The sequence below is a fragment of the Etheostoma spectabile genome, chromosome 9, assembly GCF_008692095.1.
Source record: "Etheostoma spectabile isolate EspeVRDwgs_2016 chromosome 9, UIUC_Espe_1.0, whole genome shotgun sequence".
NCBI lineage: Eukaryota > Metazoa > Chordata > Actinopteri > Perciformes > Percidae > Etheostoma > Etheostoma spectabile.
The window spans coordinates 34103571-34129250 of NC_045741.1; the positions used below are offsets into that span (position 1 = coordinate 34103571).

The 25680-nt window shown below is 45.5% G+C and overlaps 1 protein-coding gene across 9 annotated transcripts in view; it reads left to right on the forward strand.

The window, feature by feature from the left end:
* ap3d1 (adaptor related protein complex 3 subunit delta 1) overlaps window positions 1-25112 on the forward strand; it is a 34477-nt gene extending 9365 nt beyond the window's left edge. For 2 of the 9 annotated variants that reach the window (XM_032525196.1, XM_032525199.1), the window contains exons 13-35: window positions 779-927; window positions 1044-1274; window positions 2278-2509; window positions 2696-2841; window positions 3046-3187; window positions 3893-3964; window positions 4700-4775; window positions 5031-5245; window positions 5673-5746; window positions 6055-6078; window positions 7446-7614; window positions 7861-8010; window positions 8451-8504; window positions 10546-10656; window positions 10917-11072; window positions 11419-11466; window positions 11948-11968; window positions 12349-12538; window positions 12765-12853; window positions 21233-21318; window positions 21798-21919; window positions 22149-22228; window positions 22434-25112. In XM_032525196.1, the coding sequence (XP_032381087.1) occupies window positions 779-927; window positions 1044-1274; window positions 2278-2509; window positions 2696-2841; window positions 3046-3187; window positions 3893-3964; window positions 4700-4775; window positions 5031-5245; window positions 5673-5746; window positions 6055-6078; window positions 7446-7614; window positions 7861-8010; window positions 8451-8504; window positions 10546-10656; window positions 10917-11072; window positions 11419-11466; window positions 11948-11968; window positions 12349-12538; window positions 12765-12853; window positions 21233-21318; window positions 21798-21919; window positions 22149-22228; window positions 22434-22529 (2733 nt within the window). In that variant the 3' untranslated portion in view covers window positions 22530-25112. The remainder of the gene's footprint in view (window positions 1-778; window positions 928-1043; window positions 1275-2277; window positions 2510-2695; window positions 2842-3045; window positions 3188-3892; window positions 3965-4699; window positions 4776-5030; window positions 5246-5672; window positions 5747-6054; window positions 6079-7445; window positions 7615-7860; window positions 8011-8450; window positions 8505-10545; window positions 10657-10916; window positions 11073-11418; window positions 11467-11947; window positions 11969-12348; window positions 12539-12764; window positions 12854-21232; window positions 21319-21797; window positions 21920-22148; window positions 22229-22433) is intronic. The other 7 variants (XM_032525197.1, XM_032525201.1, XM_032525198.1 and 4 more) reach the window with 6 other exon arrangements.
* Window positions 25113-25680: the final 568 nt, after the last annotated feature.

Genomic DNA, 25680 nt, shown 5'->3' on the forward strand with positions numbered 1-25680 from the left:
ACATTTGTTTTACATCAACATTTTTCAGTTAATTCTCATCTTAATTACCTACTCACAATGTAGTGCCGGATAATCTCGATTTTATTTTTGCCATAAGTAAATGCAGAGTTACCTGGTATAGGTTATCAGGAAATGGTACTATTCCTGGCTACAATAGTTGACATATTGTGTAGAAACTTCTGCAGGTGGTGTAAACTCCATACCAGTTGTTGTGTGATATATTTTGTCCAGGGGTGTCACGATTTTATTTTAAATGGACCTACTTGCTCACACCCAAAGAAAAAAAAAGGCTGGTAGCAAGAAGCTAATGACAGGAGAACGTTAGCTTACCGGTAGCCTGCAGCTTGACTTTTCCAGACACCATGGCCACTAAGAAGCATGTGGGCTCCGACGAGGCTCCATGGTTCAACCATGTCACTTTGTCAACTTAATGGTGCATTCAATTGCACTTTTTCATTTTGAAAAACTTAAACTGTTGTTGCAAAGTATTCTTCTACCATCTCATTGCTCTTAATGTGGCATTGCTGTCCCTGTAAAAAAATTTAAAATGAAAAGTAAATTAACCTTAAAATTGAATCGTAACACCTCTAATTATGTCACATGGAAATATTCTGTGATTCATTCACAGTATAATAATTGCATAGTCAATTGTGCCCTCTTAGTTTAAAGCTGTTTTGAGGACATTTTGTCCCTCTCTGCCTAGACCAACTGATCTTTTAAAGATTTACATTCATGCAATTAAATGAGACAGTTTTTGAACTGGTGTCTGCTCTCCCAGGTATCCAAAAAGAACTTGATGGAGATTGTAAAGAAGCTGATGCTGCATGTGGACAAAGCAGAAGGAACCACCTACAGAGATGAACTGCTCACTAAGATCATCGACATCTGCAGCCAGAGCAACTACCAGTACATTACCAACTTTGAATGGTCAGTTACTCCACACCAGCATTGTCTTATATTTCACTTCATATTTTGTTAATGTTTCATTTATTTCCCCTCCTATGACATATATTTAACCACAGCTCTTAATATCTGCTTAACAGGTACATCAGTATCCTGGTGGAGCTGACCCGATTAGAAGGCACACGCCATGGCCACCTCATTGCCTCTCAGATGCTGGATGTGGCCATTCGGGTCAAAGCCATCCGGGTCTTTGCTGTTGCCCAGATGGCCACTCTGTTGGACAACGCCCACCTGTTGACCGGCAATGTGCAGCGAAAGGGCATCTGTGAAGTGTTGTATGCCGCTGCCTGGATCTGCGGTGAATTCTCAGAGTATGTTGATTTATCTCATCGCGATGTTTCACCCCTATACACACTGGTATAGGGGTGAAACCACTCTTCAGCACACAGTTATTGACAGTTGAACCCAATAGAGAAGGTAAACTTGAAGTAAGTCAACAACTGTGCACAACAATGTCAGGACTGTATTATGATGATAATAAGATATCCCAAGACCCCAGTATCCTGTAACAATGAATCCATAGGGAGAAGACTTGACAGCTTGGTTCAGATACTGTGCTTCCCACCTCTGTGTTTCCTTCCTCTTTTATCATCATTAAGATCGGCTATCGGCCCCGATGTAGACAAAATAGCTAGATTGGGGATTGGAAAAATGAACAGAATCATGGGCCGATACAGTTTTTTTTTTTTTTTCCCGTCACAGCACATCCTACGTCATTCGTCAGCAGCACGCGTGTTGCATGCTGGAAGAGATGAGTTAACCATTAAGCAACGTGGAGCAAGCCAGAGTTGGCTGTATGGAGATAGTTCACGCTCGCCACACCAACTAGTATGTTGGCTGTTTGCAATGTATGCAAAGTAAATGTTTCAAGGAGTGGTGGTAGTTCTGCAAAGTACAATACTACCAATTTAATCAAGCACATCCAAAAGCATCATTCACCAATCTATTATTTTGTCTTAGTTAGGAAAGTAATGTTTAGTTAGGAAAGTCTGGTGCCTTTAGTCTCTTCTACATGGTGGAAGGAGTTTATAAGGTGGAAGGCATACAGTTTACTATTGATTCAACAACAGTATCGGATTGGTATCGGGTATTGACAGATACACAAAGCCCTGGCATCAGTATCAGGACTGAAAAAGTCTGATTGGTGAATCCCTAATCGATACATGACACAATCTTTCGTTTTCATCACTGCAATGGTAATTTGTGTCTTTAAATTAGTTTCTGAAATAACATCAATATCATCCCGGAAATTACATAAGTAGTTCAATGTAGTTTTTAATCAGGCCTTTCTCTTAATCCACCTCCTCTCCGTAGACACTTGGACAACCCGACGCAGACGCTAGAGGCTATGCTGCGGCCCAAGGTGGCCACCCTACCGGGCCACATCCAGGCAGTGTATGTGCAGAACGCAGCCAAGCTGTTTGCCACCATCCTGAAGAGCCAGGAGGGAAACACGGACAGCACAGCAGCGCAGGAAACCAGCCAGCTGATGATAGACAGGCTTCCTCTGTTTGTCCAGAGCGCCAACCTGGAGGTGCAGGAGAGGGTAAGAGAGAGATGCATATACTACAGTCAGAACTGTTTTTTTGCCCAAACCTTAACACAGATTCTTACTTTTTACCCTTTGACCTTTGGCATCATATACTGTACCACACAAGGTTAGTTACTACTTACAAATCTGGTAATTGACTGCTAATCTCCCTGTCTGCCTCACCTTCTGTCATGTCCTCAGGCGTCTTGCATCCTTCAGCTGGTCAAGTACATCCAGAAACTGCAACAGAAGGATGTAGAAATAGCGGAGGAAGTCATTGCTCTGTTCGCTGGAGAACTCAACCCTGTTGCCCCCAAGGCACAGAAGAAAGTGCCTGTTCCTGAAGGGTGAGTTGACTCAGTACATAAGGAACACACACACACGTTGGAAAAGGTCCTTAGATATTATTACAATAATATAATATTACATAGTTTGACAGTAAAACCCATAGCACTTGTTCATAGCATTGTGATCTACCAGCAAGATTAGCTAAAGCCTGTATGTCTCCGTGAAGCTGGACCAGTGAAGTGTAACGGAGTTTGTTTGTTCAGTCTGGACTTGGATGCCTGGATCAACGAGCCTCCATCTGAGAGTGAGTCTGAGGATGAGCAGCCCAGGGCTATTTTTGCCAAGGAGGAGCCCAAACACTCCCGCCCCCGGCACACAGAGGTAGACGAGAAGGAACTGGCGAAGGTGAGCGTGCGTGCGCGCGTGTGTGTGTGTGTGTGTGTGTGTGTGTGTGCCTACTGTAAATTGTATACAACTTTCACAAGTTAGTGCCTGTGCCTTTGATGCTCCACATTGAAATGCAAATACCTGTGCTGTTTCTGCGTGTGTGTATATTAGTGCTGTCAAACGATTAAAATATTTAATCGCATTAATGTCATACTCGCAATTAATCACACAATTTTTATCTATTCTAAATGTCCCTTGATTTCTTTAACGCTTGGAGCAAAAAATCTCTCACACAATGTAACACTGTCCATCAATAGAAGGGCCATCAAGTGGTATTTCAGACTGGATTCTCTGCGATGATAGCTCAGTTCACAACGACAAAACACACAGATCACTTTGGTCTTGTCAATGGAACATTTGGCAACTTTAAAAAGTTCATCATCCATTTTGCAAGCCCAAACGGCTCGTGTGCGGCGTGCCTGTTGTTAAGTTTCCAGTCTAGAAAATCACCACTTGTAACAAATAGTCATGACATTTATATATGATGCAAACATTAGTTTGTCAGTCTACACATGATCATGCTGTCCTAACAATATTGACTTTTTCTGAGTTCTACTGTGAATCTAACTTCCCAAGTGGATCCTCTCTCTCATGCCAAACTAGGGGAGACTGTGCCTTAATTGATTAATTCATGCACCTGTTTTTTCTTCACCCTTCTGCCAGAGGAGAGAAGCCAGAAAGCAGGAGCAAGCCAACAACCCGTTCTACATCAAGTCCTCCCCGTCCTCTCAGAAGGTGTGCTTACCTAGTCATCATCACTCAGCTTTTTACATGTCTGTTGAATCCAGTCTGTTGTCGTAAGTAATAGTTACAGTATATTAAATCCATGCAGTTAGACTTGAGTATAAAATGTTTATCTAGTCATGTTTGAAATAGTCTGACCTAGGGCTTGGCAATATATCGACATCTTTATATGAGGCTAGATAAACTCTTAAATTTTGACAAAAGTGTTGCCTTTTCTTGGTTTTAAAGGCTGCATTACACAAAAGTGATGTAATTTTCTAAACTTACCAAACTTACTAGCTGTTTTTATTATTTGCCTTTACGCACTTTGTCATTGTATCCACATTATTGGTAATTATTAATCAAAACTCATTGTGTTAATATTGTGTGAAATCACCAGCCCAACAATATTGGCATCGCTGCGTTTGGTCAAAAATATCTAATAGCTTTAGTCTGACTTCCCGGATGTAGACTGGGAATAAGCCTGCCATCAGTCAGCTATTTTGGCCGGCATTCTCTCCGCTGTCTATTTTTCAAGTGCACTGTTGCTGGATCCGGGGCTTAGCGCCGCCCCGGACGATTGTGATTGTTTTTGTTTTAAATGCAAACAAGCCAGAGCTTTGATTTCTCAATGGCAGAATTATAATAGGTGCTTCCAGACCTTTCTCTAGCCCTGACACAGCACCCTGGACTTAGGTCTGGCTATGTGAGACTATTTTTTTTTAAATGAATGTCTCCTCTCTGTAGGTGTACCAGGAGGCCCCCGGAGTGGAGCACATCCCTGTCGTGCAGATTGACCTCAGCGTGCCTCTTAAAGTCCCAGGTAGCCCAAACTGTTTTAACACTACCGCAAACACTTCTTTCAAAATCTCAACTCTCAAAATTATTTACTTTATTATTTATTATATACTTTACTGCTATTGTATTAGAGGTTATGCTACAATTTAATTAAAATAGTCAAGGTTCAGGTTCAAAATAATGCTGTTTGTCTTGGTTCTCTTACGTTTTTTGCGTCATCCGCAGATGTTTCTTTTTATGTTTGTCTATTTAATAAAATATGAAATAATACATATTGCAGTCTTCTGTCCCACAGGTCTGCCCATGTCTGACCAGTACGTAAAACTGGAAGAGGAGCGTCGGCAGAAAGACAAAGCAGAGAAGAAGAAGAAAGAGAAGAAGAAGAGGAAAGAAAAGCGCAGCGGCCGGGGGAAGAGACATGATTCAGGCCCAGAGAGTGAGGAGGACATCACGCCTGCGCACATGGTCGACATTGTTACCGAGGAGATGCCAGAGGTATGTTGAAGCTGTGTAAACAACACAATGAGTTTTGAATTGACAGGCATCATGACTCATAGTAATAAAAGACATTTGATTTCAGTGTAATTCTGTGCGTTAGACATTATCAGTCATTTCTACTCTACATAAGACTGGAAAAGCGAAAGATGTAGCCGTTTTCCTCTCTGATTATATTGTAATGCTGTTTACAAATTACTGAGTTTATTATTGACCAAAGCACAATTACATACAGAAACTGTATGAATGTGGACATTTATCTGAGTCAGAATAAAATACCACAATCGTTTGCTTTGTTTATTGGGCTTTCATCTCAGAGACTGGAGTCAATATGTCAGCAGATCGCATTTTATGTGTTGTTGATGTATATTTATTTACAAAGTTATTCACTCTGTTTTATTGATTTCATGCCCTCTCATTACTTCAGAATGCCTTACCCAGTGATGATGATGACAAAGATCCCAATGACCCTCATAAAGCCCTGGACATCGACCTGGACAAGTGAGTCCACAGCATTTAGATGTACTGTATATGTACTCTACATATAGTCAGACATACATAAATGTAAAAAAAAAAAAAAAATGTAGAGCTTAGGGACACTGTTTTGTTGTTCAGTTGAATCTTGTATGGCTTTTTTTTAAATCTGGTTATTTTCTCAGCCTGATTATTTCCTGACCTTCCTGGCTGTAGTGTCACAGCCGATGTGACTCTACCCTTTCCCTCCTCCAACTCGTTCTCATTGCATTCTGCTTTCTGCTTCCTCTTTTCTATGCCTACATACACCCATTACTGCCTCTTTGTGTGGGCAGCTTGATGGAAATGGCTGGGCGCAGGTGAGTACTGTAGCACCCCAGCCACAGGACCTGGGCTCCGACTGTACATGGATTGCCTTAAAATCTTAAAATAGCTGTCTTGCTCCTCTCACTAACATAGCTCTCCTTTTTTATTCCGCATTTGGAGTTTGCAGTACCTGCTCCCTCTTTATGCTCTTCTTTCCTAGTTTTTCAATATATATCCTTCCCTTTTCTCTTACCCTGCTTCCTTTAAAACAAATACTTCTATAAGCTTGACAATATCAGCAGCATATCACTCTATTTCCATACAAGCTATTGTATGATTTCTCTGGCCTTCAAAGTAAAAGAATTAGCAAGAATTGCTGTATCTTTTTGAAAAGAGTTGCATTGTTTCATAGTAAACAAAAATAAACAAGATAATTTTTAGCTGGCTGCTGCTGATGTTCTCATGAATTGATCTTTCACCAGCTGTCCTTCTGGAATAGGCTCCTAAAAGCATATTGGCTATTTTTATTTTATTTTATATTTTTTATATTTTAGAGAAGACCATCAGCATCAATTTGCTTCATGTCTCCAAATTTTCACGGCTGTTTTTCAAATGGATACTTCTCCATACTTGCCCTAATAACAAGCACATGTGCCCTGAGACCAATGCTATGATTTACAGTTGATCGTGTCCCATTGTTTTTATTAGTATGAGGTTAAACTCATTTTTAAGACTAAGAAATTAAGAAGAGTAGAGATTGGGCAGGAGTAATTGAAAACACCTGGAGGAAACTCTTTAGAACATTCCTGACATGGATTTCTTGTACTGAACACTTTTCTTCCTATATAATAAAAAAAAAAGAAGAAATAAAACAATTTAAGGTAAAACCAAAATAATAAGTACATCCTGCAAACTAAGTAAAGCTAAACTGAAAGTAAAAGCTCAAGCATTATTACCCAGGGCTAATGGCAGTGTGTTATGCCTTTTTATGGAGAATAACCAGCAGGGGGCTGCAGTGTATTTGGTTATTGCTTTAAAGGGTCGGCTTGGGGAAATAAACTTCGACTCAGTCATCTCTTAACAGTTCAATATGGAGGAATTTATTTGTGCAGTTTCTGGCTGTCTGGGGAAGTTATAGTGCTTCTAGCTCTGCCAGAGGAATGGCTTAACTCATCGCTTTAAAAGAGACCTGGCTGCTCCACAGTGCAGAATATGTGCCTGAATACGGTGGATTGCTGCACACTACAACCCTTGTTCACCTTTTCTAACAGAGAACAGAATACTTACTAAAAAAAAAAATACTTGAAGTTATAAAATATTTTTCAGACGATGGCACTAACTCCAGGCGGACAATAATCGCCTCATAAGTCCTCATCTGAACAAGGTCTAAATGTGTGTCTGTGCACTTTTGTTTTTCCAGGCCACTTGCCGACAGCGAGAAGCTGCCAGTCAGGTCGCACCGTGCAGCAGAGGTTCTCAAAAGCCCAGCTCAAGATGGAGACGCAGAGAGTGCCGTGTCACAGGAGACCAAGAAGAAGAGCAGCAAAGAAAAAAGAGAGAAAAAGAAGGATAAAGACAGGGATAGGAAGGTGAGGGTAACATGTGTACAGGATTATTCTCCCCCTATCTCCTGCAAACCACACTCCCCTCATTCTGTCTAGCAGCTGAAACTGCTTCTTAAAACCAGCAGATCAGATTTATGGAGCGGTTTGAGCGAGGGGCGGGGAAAACTAGAAGAAGCTGTCAACAATCATGACGTGATGAGTCGGAGGTTGTGGTTCTTAACCTTGTTGTGACACAGAGCTGAATTTATTCTCCTGTTTTTCTTTTTGCAGAAGAGCAAAGAAGACAAGAAGAAGAAGAAGAAGAAACACAAATCTGAAGAAAAGGGGGAGGATCTTCTCGGAGGACAGGAAGACGGGCCTGTGGGCCAATCAGAAGAAACCAGTGAGGTGGCTGCACAGCCCACCTCTACCACTGCTGAGGTGTGTCATTACAAAAGGGTGGAGCAAGCCCGTTTCCTACCTAGCAACAGAGTTTATATCCAAGATATGATTTGACCCAGAATCCTGATTTTTTTTTTTTTTTTTTAATAATCTGGTAAAATAATTCCTAATGAAAAATATTACTAAATATAAAGTATACAGTTTCTGCTAAAAGGTTACATGCATACAGATATATTTGATCATTTTCATTAACTCAACCCTTCCATTGCTTCCTCCCAGCCTGTGTTTCAATCAGCTTTAGAGATCAAGTATCAGTTTCCATGTAGCTGACTGCGCAGGCTCTGGCCAAATACTTGATTTATTCATGAAATAGAACAGTGTAATCTCTGTATCCATTTTCATGAATAGTAGATACAGAACCTGTTTGGCCCTCAACCCTCTCACCTCCTCGCACTCCTCTCCCTCCCTCCCTCTTCTAGGTTTCGGATCTGGATTTCTGGCTCTCAAACGCTCCAGTGCCCTCTAACACCCAGGTTGAGTCGCCCCCCTCTTTCTCTCTTTCTTTCTCTCACTCCTCCCTTCATCTCTCCAGTTTATACGTTCTTCTTTCTTGACTCCATGTTTTATTGATCTACCTCATGTTTTGCCATATGTTCTCCCTCTATGGTTTCTTAATTTGGATCAGTTGTTTTTTCACATCTTCAGCACCTTACCTTTTTTGACACGACTCTCTGTCTTTCACAGGTCACATAACACTTTCCTCTCTCATTCTACAGCTTTGTTTCCTCTGTTTTCCAGCATGTGTGTCTGTGTACACAGTATGTGTGCATTTGTTTCACAGTGCCAGTAGTTCTGTCTCTCCCTCAGCATTTGTTTTGCTCACTGGGTGTTGTGTCGGTCTTGAGTTCCACACAGATGTTGTCGTTGTTGTTGTTGTTGATGTTGGTGTTGTTGTGGTGACCGATGACCAGAGGTTCTCTGGAATGTGGCCTGGAGTTATTTCATTTTGTTCCTGTAGACCGCTAGCTTGTAAACATTGATGTAAACAATTCAAGATTTAAGATATTCAAAAAAAATCTTCTTTGCAGATGTTTTTAAGAGGAAGGAAATACATTGACACGTTTGTTGGACCTCAAGGATTCACTCTACTTTTGTTACAAGAAAACTTCACAGGGCGTCTTTAACTTGCTCTTATCTAATAATTCACAACATTAAAGGAGAATTCCGGTCGATTCCAACACGTAGCTCTGTAAATTTTGAGTGCTGTCAGTAGAGAGAAAACCAAAACCAATCAGTGCTGCCTACACCGTGTTATCCTCCTGCTACAGTTAGCGCCCAACAGGCTTAAACAGGGCAAGTTTTAAATGTTTTTTAGCCTCTTAACATGTTCAAAATGTCATTGAAAGTGCCTACCCATGTGAAGTGATTCCTTCCGTGTAAGCACAGTGAATCTGACTGCTGTAGATGTGGAAAAAAATGCATAAAGTTGTGCTAATTTGTATCATAGTGTAGACAGCACCAATTGATTTTGTCTTTCTCTCTACTGACGGTACTCCAAATTTACAACAACAGAGCTACATGTTGAAATTCACTAGAATTGTCCTTTAAAATAACGGCATTATTTAACTTTTTAATAGTTTTAATGAACAATGCCATTAAAAGTTGCAGAAATCCACTCTATCTTCGGAGAGAGCCATGCTAGCTATTTCTCCCTTCTTTTCAGTCTTCATGCTAAGCTAATCTCACAGACTGCTAATTCGTCTCAATAATGAACAGATAGATATAAGCGTGGTATCAATTTTCTTATCTAAATCTATAAAGTGAATAAGGGTATTTCCCAAAATGTGACACTATTGCTTTAACCATACCCGATAGCTTGTGACATTAAAACATACGTTGGCACAGACTTTTTGTACCTTCCATACCTTCTCATCTGGAGAAATTTGGTATGTGAAAACCAGGTCCGTCATGCTTTCTAACTTTGGTTTTGAGGAATTCTGTTTTAGATCATGTGCCCTACTGACCTAGAAACACTACCCTACACACATGCATGTTTTTGTGGAAGACTTTTTTTTTTTTTTTTTTTTTATCACAGTAGCATAAGAGATTTTGGTCAATTAGGAGCTTCCAATAGGATATATATATGTAGGCTGTCACAAGGATCTGGTAATTCAGGCACTTTAATCTGTTGGCAGCAGCCTGTGTGGCTGGGTAGCACAGTTGCAGAAACAATTCAAATCAAAATATGCCTACAGACAAAACCTACTTTGGGGTTTCTTAAGCAGGCACATTTGTGGTTCAGCTCATTTGGCTGGTTAGTATTCTTGCATGTTGTGATGCACTTGGTTTTGAAAATCAGGTTTATGTTTTGTAGTATCACAGAGCTTGTAGGTTGCAGCTCTATCACAAATGACTTTTTTTTTTTTTTTTTTTAATGAATGATTGAACTCCCTAACTTTACTTAACCTCTATTAACCCAGAAATGACAAACACTGCTGTATGGGTAACATGCTATGGTTTCTCACTGCTCATGCCTTTGTGAATTTTTGTTGTGGTGTGTGTGTGTGCTAACAGGAAGCAGCAACCGTAGCAGCAGCAGAAGCAGCCCCCGTGTCTGAGTTGGCCTCTGGCACGGCGCCAGACTCCGAGCCTGATGAGCCCAAAGACACAGAGACGGAGGAGACTGTGAGTCACCACGCGATAATTGCAAATTAGAAAGTTTGTCCGCTGTGCTAGAGATTCCAGTTCACAGTGACCTGACAGGATGCAGCACACTGGCAGCTCTTATTCTCACACGTTTGTCTAAATGATGTACCACAGAACGGCCAGTTTTTATGTGGTCTCAGGAGGAGTATATCTACCGGTAACCATGTTTCATTACCAATTCAACCTTTAGAACTTCTAATACTATTTCTCCATCTTCCTTGTGGGTTTTGGATGATAAGAAGTCCTCCAAACACAAGAAGAAGAAGCAGAAAAAGGAGAAGGAAGAGAAGGAGAAGAAAAAGAAGAAGAAACATCATCACCATCATCACCACAGCGACGGAGGTGGAGAGGAGTCGGTGCAGAATGGCACTGTGGAAGAGGAAGAGCCTCTGCCGGTCAGTGTTTGTCATCAGCCTGAACTCAACCGGGGGTGTGATAAAAAAATTCAGCACACTTTCCTTACAGCATGTTTTAATTTTATTCTTTGAGGGAAGAAGACAAGTCACAAGTGACTGACTTCAAAGACACAAATAACTTAATGCTGCATTTAAGCAGTATAATTATCATTCTGATCTATGCCTCTTAGTTCCCCTGTTTAAACCTCCTGACTGCTGCACGCACGCACGTACGCACGCACACACACACACACAAACACACAGTGTATGAACCAGTTCCTGTTGCCTAGTTGGCATACATTGCCAGAGAATGCCTGATCTCACCTGAGCTCTTCTCTCCTTTCAGCCCATGTCCAATTACTGCCTGCTGGCGGAGAACTCCTACATCAAGATGGTGAGTGATGGCGAGCTGCTGCTGAAGAAAGGGACTTTTACTACTGGGCTCAGACAATTCTGTTTTTTGCTCATCATTCTAAATCCACTATTTTGGGCCTCATCTGGGCTGTAATAACATTTTAATTCACTAATTTAATTTATGATTTCTAATGCCATATTCATGCCCCCCCCCTCCCCCAAACAGTCAGTGTCAGATAATGGTAGGCATTCTTTATCAACCTGACTTAATCATGTCAACATGGAGGGATGATGAAAAGATTTGCACTAGACAAGGGTTTGCTTGACAGATTTTGGATGGACAACTTGAGGATGTTAGATCATCTGATTGACCTCATTTGATGTTTTCCCTTAATTGATCCGTTGTCATGTTGTCGATACTAGTGTGAAAGTTATCTAAAACAGTAGCAGGAAAAAAAAAAAAGAAGAAGAAAAAAATCAACGTATGCAGATCCTCTTCTTTTCTCTCTGTCTCTTTAAAGATGATGGAGGATGCTGATCAGGTACTGGAGTAAAGTTCTGTCAGTGACAGAACATTATTAAATCTCTTTACTAGATGTGTTTCTCTCTGTTCTTGTTGCTCTTCACGGCCTGGCCCACGGGGCAGACTGCGTCAATGTTTCCTGGAATGATTCTGTCTTTGTGGATTTGTCCTTGGGCTCAGACTGGTTTCTTGGAAACAGCGGTGTGTGCTGCGGTGTGTGTGATCGGTGTTGGCTTTATGATCCGATTTGCTGTGTTTACTATGTTGTATCTAAATAATCGTCGCTCAGTGAATTACAAGATGGCAAGGCAGCTCGAGTATGAACGGTAGTTCCTCGTGCAAATCTATTTCTTTCATTAATAAAAATTAATTTTCTATTCAAATTTGTCACCCACCAAGGTTAACGACATCCAGGGGAACCTGCAGGATGGCAGTCAGGTGGTGGTGTCTGTTATATTCGAGAACAAGTGTGACAGCTTCCTCAAATCCATGGAGTTCAACGTCCTGGACTCTCTCAACTCCAAACTGCAGAGGCCAGAGGGGTCGGGTCCACATGACGGCCTCACCGTCCCCTTCCAACTTCCACCTGGTCAGTGACTATCTGCAAAATGCATGCCTGTAATAGAAGAGTTGGATTTCCCTAACAATGCACATATACAAGATACAGTTTTTGTGCTATGGGGGTGGTCATTGCGTTCACTCTAGTGTTCTAAAGTGGTGCATACCTCCCATTGTAATTCCCCTCAATCTATTTCAAACCTCACACAAGTTTTAAGTCTGATTACTTAGCCGTGAGCTTTTCTTTTGTGCTTCAGGGGTGTCCAATGAGGCGCGATTTGTCTTCACCATGCAGAGCATCATAATGCCACAGAAACTGAAGGGAACCCTCACCTTCATAGTAAAGGTGTGAAGAAACACACACACACACACACACACACACACACACACACACACACACACCACACACCCCACCACAACCTAACAATGCCAGCAAGTGGATTAGCTGCTTTGACACCCACAATGTAAGTCTTTCATTGATTGTTTTGGTATCATACAGTATTTGAAACCAGTCAATGCTTCCATAAAGTGTTGTTAAATTGTTCATGTTTACTTTTTAAATGTTCTGATAGTCCCCATTTTTTTTCAGCATTATGTATTTTGCTGCTGCCACGCTCAACATGTCAAACATAAATCAGCATGTTGAATATTGCGAAGTTTTGTTGAAGTAATTCCCATTGTTAGAGTCCACTTGTGTAATGACCATTTTGAGGGCAGCAGGGTGGTGTAGTAGTGGAGAAGCTGTGTACTTCAGCGAGACAAGGAATCCAAACCAGCTCCAGGTTCTCATTCATAGCATTCGTTTCGATGTCTCACTATGGGATACGCCTCCCTGCGTATTCCTCAGAAGCATTTATCTCATTACGCCAATCCTGATTGGCTGTGATCGAGTGTCCGCGTCACGTGGGTCCATCCCCTTAAATAGCTTACGCTACGACGCGGACACCATTCTAAAACCTCTTCTCGCTTCGAAGCATATCTCAGTCGTGCAGGCTAGCTAGCTAAACTGTCCACAGACCGGAGCCATCCTAGCTAACTTTCTCCGTCGCCGGGCGCTAGCTGCCTTCGACACGACTCTTCGGTCTCACCACAGACTGGAGCGTTATCCCCTAGCCGTTTCACGGTAAGGCTATTTCTGCGCGTTAGCACACCAGCTACTGCTCAGTATCTTCGCGTTTAGCACTCCTGCTAACGAAGAGTCTTCTGACGTCCCTCACACCAGAGGACACGAAGACTCAGGGGCTCGACTTTGCCATTGTGGTAACAAAATTTCGAGCAGGGACACACACCAGTCTGCTCTTGTTGCCTCGGGCTGGAACACGCCCGCCTGGCCGTTGAAGCCCCTGGTTCGTGCAGGCATTGTGCCTGCTTTACCATGAAGAGCCTTCGCCGACGGCTAGCGCGCCAAGCTAGCTTGTCGGGGAAGGACCCATACCTGCCCAACACCAATTTGCCGGCCGGCAATGAGGTGTCTGGTGCGGAGGCCGTACCGGGGGCCCCTTTCCCCAGTGGGGCTCACAGCGGGACGGGCCCGGGGGGCCCCGCCGCGGAGGGACGTACTCGAGCTGGACTACAGGACGAGGACTCTCGGGCTCCTTATCAGGGGAAATGACGGGGAGGGAGTTTGAAAGGTTCACCCCCTCCGGCCCGGGGCGGGCAAACCTAAATTCTGTGTCGCCCGGAGACGGAGGGGGAAAGGTTACCAGTTTCCCCCCTTCCCCCCATTTGGACATGCGGGAAAGTGTGTAAACGCGCTGGTCCAGGAAAAAACCCCGGGCCCCGGCGGTCGTGGTGGAGCCCACCGATCACCTATGAGGGGAAAAATTGGCCCCTGACCGAGGTGGGCAAAAACGCAAACTTCCATTTTTTTCCGAACTCGGGAAAGGGGTACCCTCTTCGGGGAAACCCCCCCTTTCAGGGAAAGACCCCGATTAAAGGGAGCTTCCCCCCTGATTTTTGGGGCCCATGGAGAATTTGGGAAATTCCCCATCCCCCCGATGGAGCCGTGGTTGAAACCCAAAATAACCCGCGGGTGACTGGGGGCAACCTCAGGGCCCCCCACACTGCCGTCGAGGCGGACCTTTTTTCCACCCGGGCCTGGAGAGGGGGGCCGTTTTAAAAGGGGCAGCTTTAGCGGAAGAGCTCAAAAAATGTTCCCCATGCTCACCGGTCCCAAGCGGACTGGGTGAGGACTGGTCCCCAAACCAGAGCCTGCTTTGGGGGGAAGGAGAAAACCTGTGATAAAGGACATTTTCCCGGGGGCAGCCTTTTCGTCCAGGCCACAGGAAAATTATGGGGCTAAGGGTTTTTAACGGGAAAGGGCTAGAGGTAAAACCGGGGAAAAACCCGGGCCCTGCCAGGGGAAAAAAAGGGCCTTTTTTGGGACGGCCCCCGCCCCGGAGGGGGGTCTTCGGCCCCGGGCCTCTGCCTTAAATTTCAGCAGGGTGTGAGGCGAAGGGAAGGGGGACAAGTTTCTTAAACCCTTTCCCCTCCCTGGGGAAGGGGCGAGCCCCCCCCCGCCTCCGCCCGCGCCAGTTTTCTCTCAAGCTGTCTCGGGTCTCTCATTTTAAAAGTCCCCAACGGGCCAGCCCCCCACCCCCCGCCCAGCGCCCCCCCCCCGCGAAGCGGAGGGAGGGGCCCAGAAAAGCCCCTTTGGCAGACGCCTGCCCCCCCGGGAAAAGCCAGCCCAGGCAGCTTTTCAGGGGGTTAAAAAAGAAAGGGGGGTTTTGGGAAAACCGGTTTCCCCCCAACTGGTCGGGGCGGGGAACCCCCCCTTTCACCCCCCCAACGTTTTCTTTTTCGTAAGTGTGATGCCCCCACGCCCCCCCGTTTTTGGCGCGCTTTTTCCCAAAGGGGCCCCGCTTTCCCCCCCAAAGGGGAAAAGGGGGAATTTTGGTTGCGGCGATGGCAGGCCCTCCCCCCCCCAAACCCCCTAAGCACACCTCACTGGGGTTCCCAACAAAAATTAAAGCATTTTCCCTGTCGCCCCAGAATAAGGTCGGGGCAAAATTAAAAAATTTTTGGAACAAAAAACCCCAATAAGGGCTCAGGGGCTTCACCGCCCCCGAGAGGACCACGGCCCCCTCGAGACCTTTAGGCCAAACCGACCCCGGTCAGTGCAAAAACCACTCGCCCCTGCCCTTGCCGACCAGGGGTTCTTTCCCGGGGTCCCCCATAGATGGCCTTTAAAGCTCAGATAAGGGCCCCGAGTGAAGGGAAACTTTGGGGGCTGCCACTCCTCTCTTTATCAAGAGAGAAAATGGACGGGCTTCACAAATTCCCTGGGTACTGAACCAAAAATTATTTTCGGGGCTACAGGCTTAAATTTGCTTTTTACCCCCCCTCGTTTCTGGGGCTTTCCCTGGTACACGGGCCCGGGGGGGGAGTCACTGGGGTTTCTCCCCGGAGGAATTATCTCGCGGGTTAGAAAGGAGAGCGAAGGTTTTCCCCCCCCGACCCTGAGCGGACGGCTTTTACTCCAGGTATTTTTTTGTCCCAAAACGGGGGGGGAAAGGGAAATTTCGCCCTATCCTGGCCCTCGGGCTTGAACAAATCCCTCCAAAAAATACAAATTCGGGTTTCTAAATAAAGGGTCTCTGTTCGTTGGGGCCCCCGGGGGAAAACTGGTTTTCCCCGTTGCCCGATTAAAGACGCGTATTTCCATATTGGGACCCTACCTCCGCACGGGAAATTCGGAGGTTCGCTTTTGGGTGCCCCTGTTACGAGAAACGGGAGGGGTTTCCCTTCGGTCTGTCTTTTGGCCCGGGGTTTTGGGGAGGTGTCCCGAAGCACGTAGCCCCGTTAAGGGGGCCCCAGGGTCTCCGTCTGGCAAAATTTAGGGGAGATTGGCTCCTTTTGGCCATCGGGCAAAATTCGGTGACGCAAACGCGATCCCCCTCCCCCTCTGACCAATCTGGGTTTTAAATAAACACAGAGAAATTTGGGGCTTTCCCCATTGAAAATAAAATTTCGGGGGCTATCTCGGGACCCCTTTTTCCTTCACACCCGCCTGTCGGCGGGGGAGAGGGGGGGAGGGTTTCAGGGTTGTCTCGCGCATTTTCGGATTTCGGGGTCCTTTTTGCTTTCAATTGTTTGATTTCGGGGTTTTTGGCGGGGGCCCTATTCGGGTTGATCCCACTGGGCCCCCTGTTTATGATTTTTTTCCACTTTGGGGGTTACCTCCCTCAGGCTGGATCCTGTCCCTAAATGGCGCAACGGGAGGGAAAGGGTTCTGTGGAGTGCGGAATGGCCTGCGCCCTGGGGGCCCACCCGGGCTTTCTTGGCCAGGGAGTAGCCTTGGCCCCCCCCCTGGTCGGAAGGTTTCACCACGGAAGGGGACCTTTGGGCGGGGGGGGAACCCCAGGAGGGCCGTTTTTGGAGGGGCGTTTGGGGCGAGGCCCGGGCCGTGGGAAACATTTTCCCTCGGCCCGGGCGGGTTTCTGGGCCCTGGGGCTTTTCCTGCCGTTTCCCCAAGGAAAACCATTTTTCTGGTGAAACAAAAACACGACAACGGTAGCCTATAAAAACCCTTTAAGGGGGGTTTTTCTTTTTCCCGTCGGTACACACGCGGGAACGAAAAGGGGAAAAGTGGACAGCGGGCACCTGCTTTCTCTGAGAGGGACACTTCCCCGGGGCTCCTAAACCCACGGTGCGGATTTGCTGGCCCAAAGGGCCGCCCCCCGTAGGGGCCAAGGGGGGGAACTCGCCCCCGGGCCTTTGTGGGGCAGGTGTGGACGCGTATGGGCGGGCCGAAGGGACCTGTTTGAAATCGAAAGCCCTTTGCCCCAAGGTCCGCTGTTTTTCTCAATACCGTTCCAAACCCCCTCTCGGGGGGTTGGACGCGCTCGGCACGCGGGCCGCCCGCTCCCCTGTACGTTTCCAAACCCCCTCTGGCTCTAAACCCCCAATCTATCCAGGGTGAGAGGGGCACCAGTGCGGGAAGGGATTTTTAATTAGCTCCCACATTTTGGCCCAAACCCGATGCCTGGGCGGGCGGAGTTTTATTGCTCCTTTGCGGACACCCTTTAAACTCCCACTACCCCCGGGACATGCTGCCCCAGGCGGGGGGGAAATTTTTTCCCCCCCAAACCCAGAGCGTCTGGCGCTATGGGTTTCCCCCCGTGAGGGGGCCCTTTTAAAAAACAGTGGGGGTTTCCCACAAGGGTTTAACCCCTACAGAGTGCCGGGGCTTTCCCCACCAGCCCCGGTAGGAACTGTAAGTGGGGGGTTTTTTTGGGGGGGTGGTTTTCAGGGGGGACATGCCTCTTTTCAGTGCCTTTTTGGCGCAATTTTGTCATTTTTGCAGATTGTTTGGCAAACATAAACCCTTTTCTCCACCATAAAGGTGTCCCGTTTTGCCATTGCAGCTTTCATTTTGGGGTTTGATTTTAAAAAACAGGGGCCAACACCCTTTGGGGTTTGCCGTTTTTTTAAAGGGTCCCACGACGGCTGCTCCCTTTTTTCCAACCCTTAAACCCCCAAGGGGAAACCGGGCGGGGGTGTTGGAGGGCTTGCTACCCCCCCTTTTAAAACCAAATGGGGGGGGTTGGGCCCTAACCCATTTTTCCCTTTAAAGGGACGTGCTGCTGCGGGCCCCTTGGGTTCCCAAAGGGGGTTTTTGGGCGCTTAAATGGCTTTTTTGTCATCCTTCATGAAACCATTTCCCCCCCGGGGGCGGTTCAGGGTGTTTTGAAAATAATCCTGCCTTTGTCCCCAAAGGTGGTTGGCTCATGCCTCCCCATTGCCCCTTTTGGCGTTCTTTTCCCCCCCCTTTCTCTTCCCTCAGGGGGAAAAGGGGGTTTTGAAACGCGCTGGGGGCCATTTTCGTGCTCTGCATTTTTCCCAGGGGCAGGACTGTTTTTTTCGACGGAGTGACGCCGCTTTTTGGGTCCTGGGCTACCCCCCACGGGGGAAAACCCTGTCCCAAAGAAAACGGCTGCCCTCGGGGGTTTTTGGGGGAACCATTGCTCTGGTTACACTTTCGGGTGTCCCGGCCCCCAGGGCTGCGTGCCCCCCAAAACTCGCCCCCTTCCCTGCCTGGGGGCCGAAATTTTAGAGGGGGTTTCAACCCGGGAAAAATTTTGGGCCCGCAGCAGGCGGGTTTCACCTCCCCTTTTTTTGGGTTTTTTATAGACGGGAAAGTCTCTGCGCCGAGCGGCAAGCGGGGGGCAGTCTTGGGAAAGGGACCAAATCGCGGAGGGGAAGCTTTTGAACCGGAGTGCCGGGGGTTTTCTGAATAAGCTTGTTGGCAAAAAGGGGAGTCTCCAACCCATTTTGAGACATCGAAACAAACATGAATGAGAACTTTAGGTTCTTGGGGAACCCCGGTTTGAGTGCATGAGTGGTGTCGCACCAGCCCAACCCTTTTTCCCGGGCAAAGCGAGAAAAATTTGCTTTTTTGGAAGGGTGTCGGGGGTGTACCCGTAATTTTTAAAGGGGGAGGGAAACCCCGAAAACCGGGCACTCGTAAACCAGCCAATCGGGATTGGCGAAATTTGAAATAAAAGGGTTCTGGGGGAATACGCAGGGAGGGGGGTTCCCCAAATAGTGGAATCCACTCATGTACTCAAAACCCGGGGTTCGCAAGTAACCAAAATTTTCATTTTGGAAATTTCCCCCTTCCCCCCAGATCTCTCTACGGGGTTTTCGGGCCCCAATCTTTGTTGTTTGTTGTTATTGATTATCTGTTGCTTATTTCCACAAAATGAGGACTCCTCCATAATGGAAACGGAACTTTAAACTCCCACTTTCCCTGCACTCCTCCCAAACCCCACTACTCCCTACAGGTTGGTTTTTACTTTTCCCTACCAGTTACCACCCAAAATTAAAAAATTAGAAAAAAAAAAACTACTCCCAATTTTTAAAATTATTTGGGGGTCCTGAAAACGCCCTTAAAATAAAGGAAAAAGCAGTAAGGTATTAAATTTTTCCCTAAGGATGGTTAAAAAAAAGTGTCAAATTAAAGGGGGTTTTTCTCCTCGGGGAAATTGGGTGGTTTCAGTACTTTCCTGTCAACCTGCCATTTTTTTTTAATTTTTCCCGGTGTAGTATTTAAAAATGAAGATTTAAGGGGGGGCCCACAAAACCAAAGTCAGGGGTTTTCCTGAAACCCCAACTCTACCCGGGGGTGAGGAGCACCAGTGCAGGATTTTTATAGCTCCAATGGCCCGCGAGCACTGGCGGCGGAGATTTATTTTCCTTTGCGGAAGCCGTGGAAACTCCCCTACCAGGGAAATGGGTCCCAGGGGGGGGGGACAATCTTTCCCCCCGCACCCGGGGTTTGGGGGCGCTAGGTTTGGCCGGGTGGTGCAAAAAAAACACACGGGCTCCCAAGGTGATTAACACATTCAGGTCCAGGGTTTCCCTCCACCAGATCCTGTTGATGTAATGGGGGTTTTGAGGAGGGGTGTTCGGGGGGGGGACATTTCTTTTCATCCCCTTTTTGGCGCATTTTTTTTTTTGCAGATTTGGTGCAAAAAAAAACCTTCCACCAAAAGGGGTTCCCCGGTGCCATGAGCTTGCATGGGGGTTTGGGGTAAAAAAGCGGGCCAAACCCTTTTTGGTTTCCCGTTTTATGAAGGGGCACGACGGCGTTTCCCTTTTTTCAACCCGTTGCCCCCAAAAGGGCCCCCTGGGGTGGTGGGGATGGGCTTGCTCCCCCCCTTTTGAACACGGGGGAGGTTGACCAAAAACACTGCTTTAAAGACGGGGTTTGCTGGGCCTTGGGCGTCGAAAAAAACGGGTTGGCGACTTATGGTTTTTGTCTCCGATGCACTCTTTTGCCCCGGGGCGTGTCGGGGTTTTATTGAAACCTAATCCGCCTTTTCCCCAAGGGGTGGCTAGTTCCCCATTGACTTTTGGCTCTGTCCCCCCTTTCTCTTCCAGGAACGGGGTTGCACGCGCTGTGCCCATTCGGGCTCTGACTTTTACAGGGACAGGACTGCGGTTTTTCCCGGGACGGAGTGCCCACCTTTTGTGTCCTGGGTACCCCCCAAAGGGAAAAACCCTGTGAAAAGAAAGGCTGTCTTTGGGTTTGTGGAATCCATTGTTGGTTTACACGGTCAGGGGTGTGGCCCACAGGGCCTGGTGTCACCCAATCCGGCCTGCTCCCCCGGGGCCTTTTTTGGGGGCTTTTTAACCAGGATTGTGCAGCAGCATGTGGTCTTCCCTCTCACTTTTGTTCGGTTTTTTTAAGATGGGCTCTGGCCGAGCGTGGCAGGCATAGGGGGCATGACCATCGCGGACGGACCCTTGCTACCTGGTCCCCGGTGGTTTGAGATAGTTGCTGGAAAGGGGGAGTCCCCTACCCTAGTGAGACACAAAACGAATGTAGGAAGGAACTTGGTTTACCGACCCTTTCTCGAGAGTGAGTGAATGTTCACCAGACAACCCTTCTTGCTGGGGCGAAGCGAGAAGAGGTGCTTATTTGGAATGGTGTCCGCGTCGTAGCGTAAGCTATTTAAGGGGGATGGACCCACGTGACGCGGACACTCGATCACCAGCCAATCAGGATTGGCGTAATGAGATAAATGCTTCTGAGGAATACGCAGGGAGGCGTATCCCATAGTGAGACATCTCACTCATGCTACTCTGAGAACCGGGGTTACGCAAGTAACCTAAAGTTTCATTTTGGTAACTTCCCCTTCCCCCAGATCTCTCTACAGGTCTGCAGGCCAAATCTTTGTTAGTTTGTTAGTTATTGATTATCTGTTGCTTATTTCCACAGAATGAGGACTCCTCCACTCATGAGAAACTGGACTTTAAACTGCACTTTACCTGCACCTCCTACCTAATCACTACTCCCTGCTACAGGTTGGTGTTTTACGTTTCCTACCATGTTACAACCCACATTATAAAATTAGAAAAACTACATACTGCCAATTTCTTACATTATTTAGGGGGTCCTGAGAACAGTCATTAAAATAAAGGTAAAGCAGTAGGAGTATTGACAGTTTTGCCTAAGGATGGTACTAGAAAAAAGTGTCAAATGTAAATGTGTCATCCTCTGGGCAGTAGGAATAGGTTCAGTACATTTCATGTCAACCTGCACAGTTTTTATTTAGATTTTCTGTGTAGTATTTGAAATGTATGATTTAAGGGTGGCACTAAACAAAGTCAGCGGGTCACTGAAAACCTTCCAATGTATCGCCTTGGCATGATTTATATCCACAGCAAATATAATACAAGTTTGGTGGGGTAGGGGTTAAGTGTCTGAGTTGTCTTAGTGCTTTGTCATGCTTTTGTTAAGAAGAAATTAAAAATCTTGAGTTTCGTTTGTTTTGTTTGGCCAGTGATGCGTTTGCAAAGCTGCTTGAGTCGGGCGACCTGAAGTGCAGTTCTGTCAAACTGGAGGGAGTCGTCATGCCCTTCCACCACCTACTGGCCAGGATCTGCTTCCGCCACCATTTCTCTGGTACGTAAACACACCAGGCCGTGTAATATTTGTCTCAAGTGACAGACTTTTGCCCTCAAACTTTAAGGTGCCAGATGAGTATGGTGTTCAACATACAGAATTCAGCAGTACAGTGTTTGTGTTTAGGTTTAACCATGTAGTGTACAAGAAAGGTAATTGGATCGTACAATTGCATGCAGTTGTTCTGAGTGTTTCCAACACTTGTGTTCTTTTTGTTTTGTTGGGTTAGTTGTGGAGCGGATCGACTCCTGTGCCTCAATGTACAGCAGGTCTATCCAGGACCACCATGTCTGTCTGCTGGTCAAAACTGTGAGTACACCAATAAAGTGTGTGTGTGGTGTGTGTGTGGTGTGTGTGTGTGTGTGTGTGTGTGTGTGTGTGTGTGTGTGTGTGTGTGTGGTGTGTGTGTGTGTGTGTGTGGTGTGTGTGTGTGTGTGTGTGTGTGTGTGTGTGTGTGTTAAATGGCCTTTCAGATTGTGACTTGATTCTTTCTCTCTTCCCCCCCCCCCCCCAGTCCGGTCAGACAGTGTCCATTGACGCTAAATGTGACGAGCCGACGCTGCTTGGGAATGTGCTGGATGAGATCAAGCAGACCTTCTCTCAGTGCTGATTGTGTCCAACAGCCCCAGGGTGCCCCTTCCCCCTTCATGCCACCCCCTCCCTCGCTGAAACACAACATAATCATGTTACGAAAACACTGCGGCTGGCACCTCCAGTCTCGTTCTATTTATTAGTCCTCAGATTCGCAAGATTTCTATCCCCTTTTTCTTCTTCAGTGTCCCACCATTTTTCCCGCTGCACTCTGAACTCTGTGATCACTCCCTGGCACTTGGTGTTGTTTTACAGACTCACTGTGTGTACATGTGCCGTCTTCTCTGCGCACTTTCATCTTTACTTCCTGGTTTTCGAACCCCCAACAGCTACCATGTTCCTCCCTGACTCTATACTGAGCGCCTGTTTCTGGATGCCCTGCGTCCTCTGCTCTTTCCTGTGTACCTCTCATGTTATGTAATGTTGACAACTGAACTGTTGCTGTTGATGGTTGAATTGTGATTTTACTGTTTTGAAGGTTTTGTCTTTGGTTTGTTTTTGTTTGTTTTTATCTCTTTTTTTTGTGGTATGAAACTGCGCCTTTTGTCTCGCGCCCTTTTTTCTCCCCACTAAACATAAGTGTGCGTGCTGCTCAGCTTTGTAGGCCTGGAAAAAAACCTGCGACTGACTCTTTCTCAGACTGGTCCTAGCTGAAACAATGGGGACTCTCACCCGCTTTCACCCCCCACTGACCTGAACACCAGATACTGAGCTCCTGCAGTGTGAACAGCAGAGATGAAACCACATGTAAGGCATGGGTTTTAAACTTCTTTCAGAGCTGTTGCCCTACTTGCCTTTTGTCTCAGAGCAGATCTCCTAGTGTTAGTTCAACACAATCCTAGTGTGGCACTACGGGTGATTTGTACAGTAGATCAGGGGTTTTGCTCTGTGCCTTAGCTGTGCAGTCTGACCTACTCCAGCGCTTCATGAGTCTTGTAGAGCCCCACTTCCCTCCCCAGTATATCTGCTCCCAGTTCAACTGTGCTAAACTGCAATTTGACCCCTCTCCTCCCAAAAAACTACCAACATATCATTCCTTTCACAAATCAAAGATTAATTTGAAGTCAGAAGAGATTGAAAACTCCAGAGTGTAAGTGTAATGTGAGATTTCTATTTCACCACAGGACAGTTTGCTGTCAGGCCACTGCCACCTTTTATCAGCTTCTTCTTTAACTCATATATGTTGGTTAGTTGTATGGAGGATGTTCTATTACTGTAATACACAGAACGATACTGTTATTTCTATGAAACCTTTGTGGTACCTCACCATGTGGTCAAGTTAATGAAGGAATAATCTGGCATCAAGAGAGCTGCCCATGTTACATCACTGCCCTGACTCACTTCTCTGGAAAGTCAAAGGACTTAGGAACAACAAAGTTACACTATCAACTTGTCTTTGATTTTAAAACCTTCATTCAGGTTGCAAGTTGTTTTCTCTGTAAGCAGAGACTGGTAAGTGGTCAGTGGTTTTAGGTTCCCTTTCAATCAGTGTTAGGCAATGTGGCTTCCAATGTAGGGGAGCCTCCACAGTGTCAACAGCAAAGTGAAGTTGTGTCTGTCTTTGTGTGAAATTGTGTGAGACATTTACACCTGTGCCACTTTGACGTTTGCATCACAGTCGCTGCACCCAGGTTGGCTGACACCCAGTTGGCATGTACCCAGATAAACCCCAATGTTTCTTTTCCTTTTAGTAACTGCCTTGCCACTTTCTTGTACATTGACATGTTATGATAAAATGAATGGCCATTTTTTTTTCTTTTTCTTTTTTTTTTAAAGAAATGGCTGCCTCTTGGAACTTTCTCAGAGGTACTTTTTAGTTTGTCATTCTGTCTGAAATCACCACCTGGTCCAGCACGACTTAAAACCTTGTAGTAGCAAGATAAAAACTGACTTGGTAGTGTCTCAAATCACAAATACTGGTAAGGCCCTCATGTCTGTCTGCTATTGTAGATAAGGACTATGATAATGATGTCTGTGACCTAAAGATCAGGTCAGCCATTCCGCGAGATCTTCTGTCTAGTATTAGAGCGGCTGTATTCCAAGAATGGCAATAGAAAATAAGTATATCTGTAATTCCTGTTCCTGATATAAAAGAAACTGGAATGGAAAAAAAAACTCCCCTAATCATACATTGTCCTGATTCTGATCATTTTACTGTGCATATTTGATTAAAATTTGTATATTGCATGATTAGGAATGTACACTTTTTATTTCCCTTTTATTTCTGTTCCATTGACATGCTTACACAAAGAAAAACTTGCCATTCCATTTTGTCCTTTTTCTTTATAGTTTTTTTATGAAGTTTACTTGATTATTCTCTATTTTTGATGGTATTGTGTTTTTATCTATTCTAAGTTCAGACAAATAAAAAAAGTGATATCATTGAATGTTTTAAATTATTAAACACAGGGGAAGGGAGGGGAGTAATATTCAGTGTCATGACAGTGACGGCATGGGGCTCTGAATAATTTGAGTAGAAAAGGTCATTTGAAGCAGTGTACTGAGAGGCAACCCACTCTGTCTTAATTCTCTAATGGTTCAGTTGTGAGTTATTTTACCAAGTTTGGCTTGTGACATTTAAATATACTCTCGTATGACTCTGGAAAGTCCTGTATTTTTATTTCTCCATATTCCATTATCAAGCTGTACAATGTAAAATGTTTTAAAGGGTACAACATAAATGATCTACATTCCCTTTAAAGAAAGTCCACCCAAATTAAAAAATAAAGGCTGTAAGAAGCTGCTGTAGTGTCTTATTTGTTACAGTGAACTGGTAAACACCCATATTATTTATTATAAATGTATTATCTGGAATATATGTATAGATTTAATTATTATAAACATAAAGACTATTAGTGGCACAAACAATTGAGTATGTGACCGATACAGCTTCTTGTATTGCTTTGAACTTCAATTCCCAGAAAACTTTGCATGACAGAAGTAGAAGAGGCACATTTACTGACTGACAGCGAGCAGCTGAGTTTAGTAAAGTTCAACTAATAATGCCGAAGGTTTTGGGTTTATTTAGAAGTTGTTTCTTTACTTTGAACGTAAATGTTGCTCAGCCGACCCTCTTTCATGTGTAATTGCAACGCACCCGAAGGAGGAGACATGCTAGCTTTTGTTAGCATCACTGTCACAGGCATACGTTTCCCGTGTTCACTTTCAAA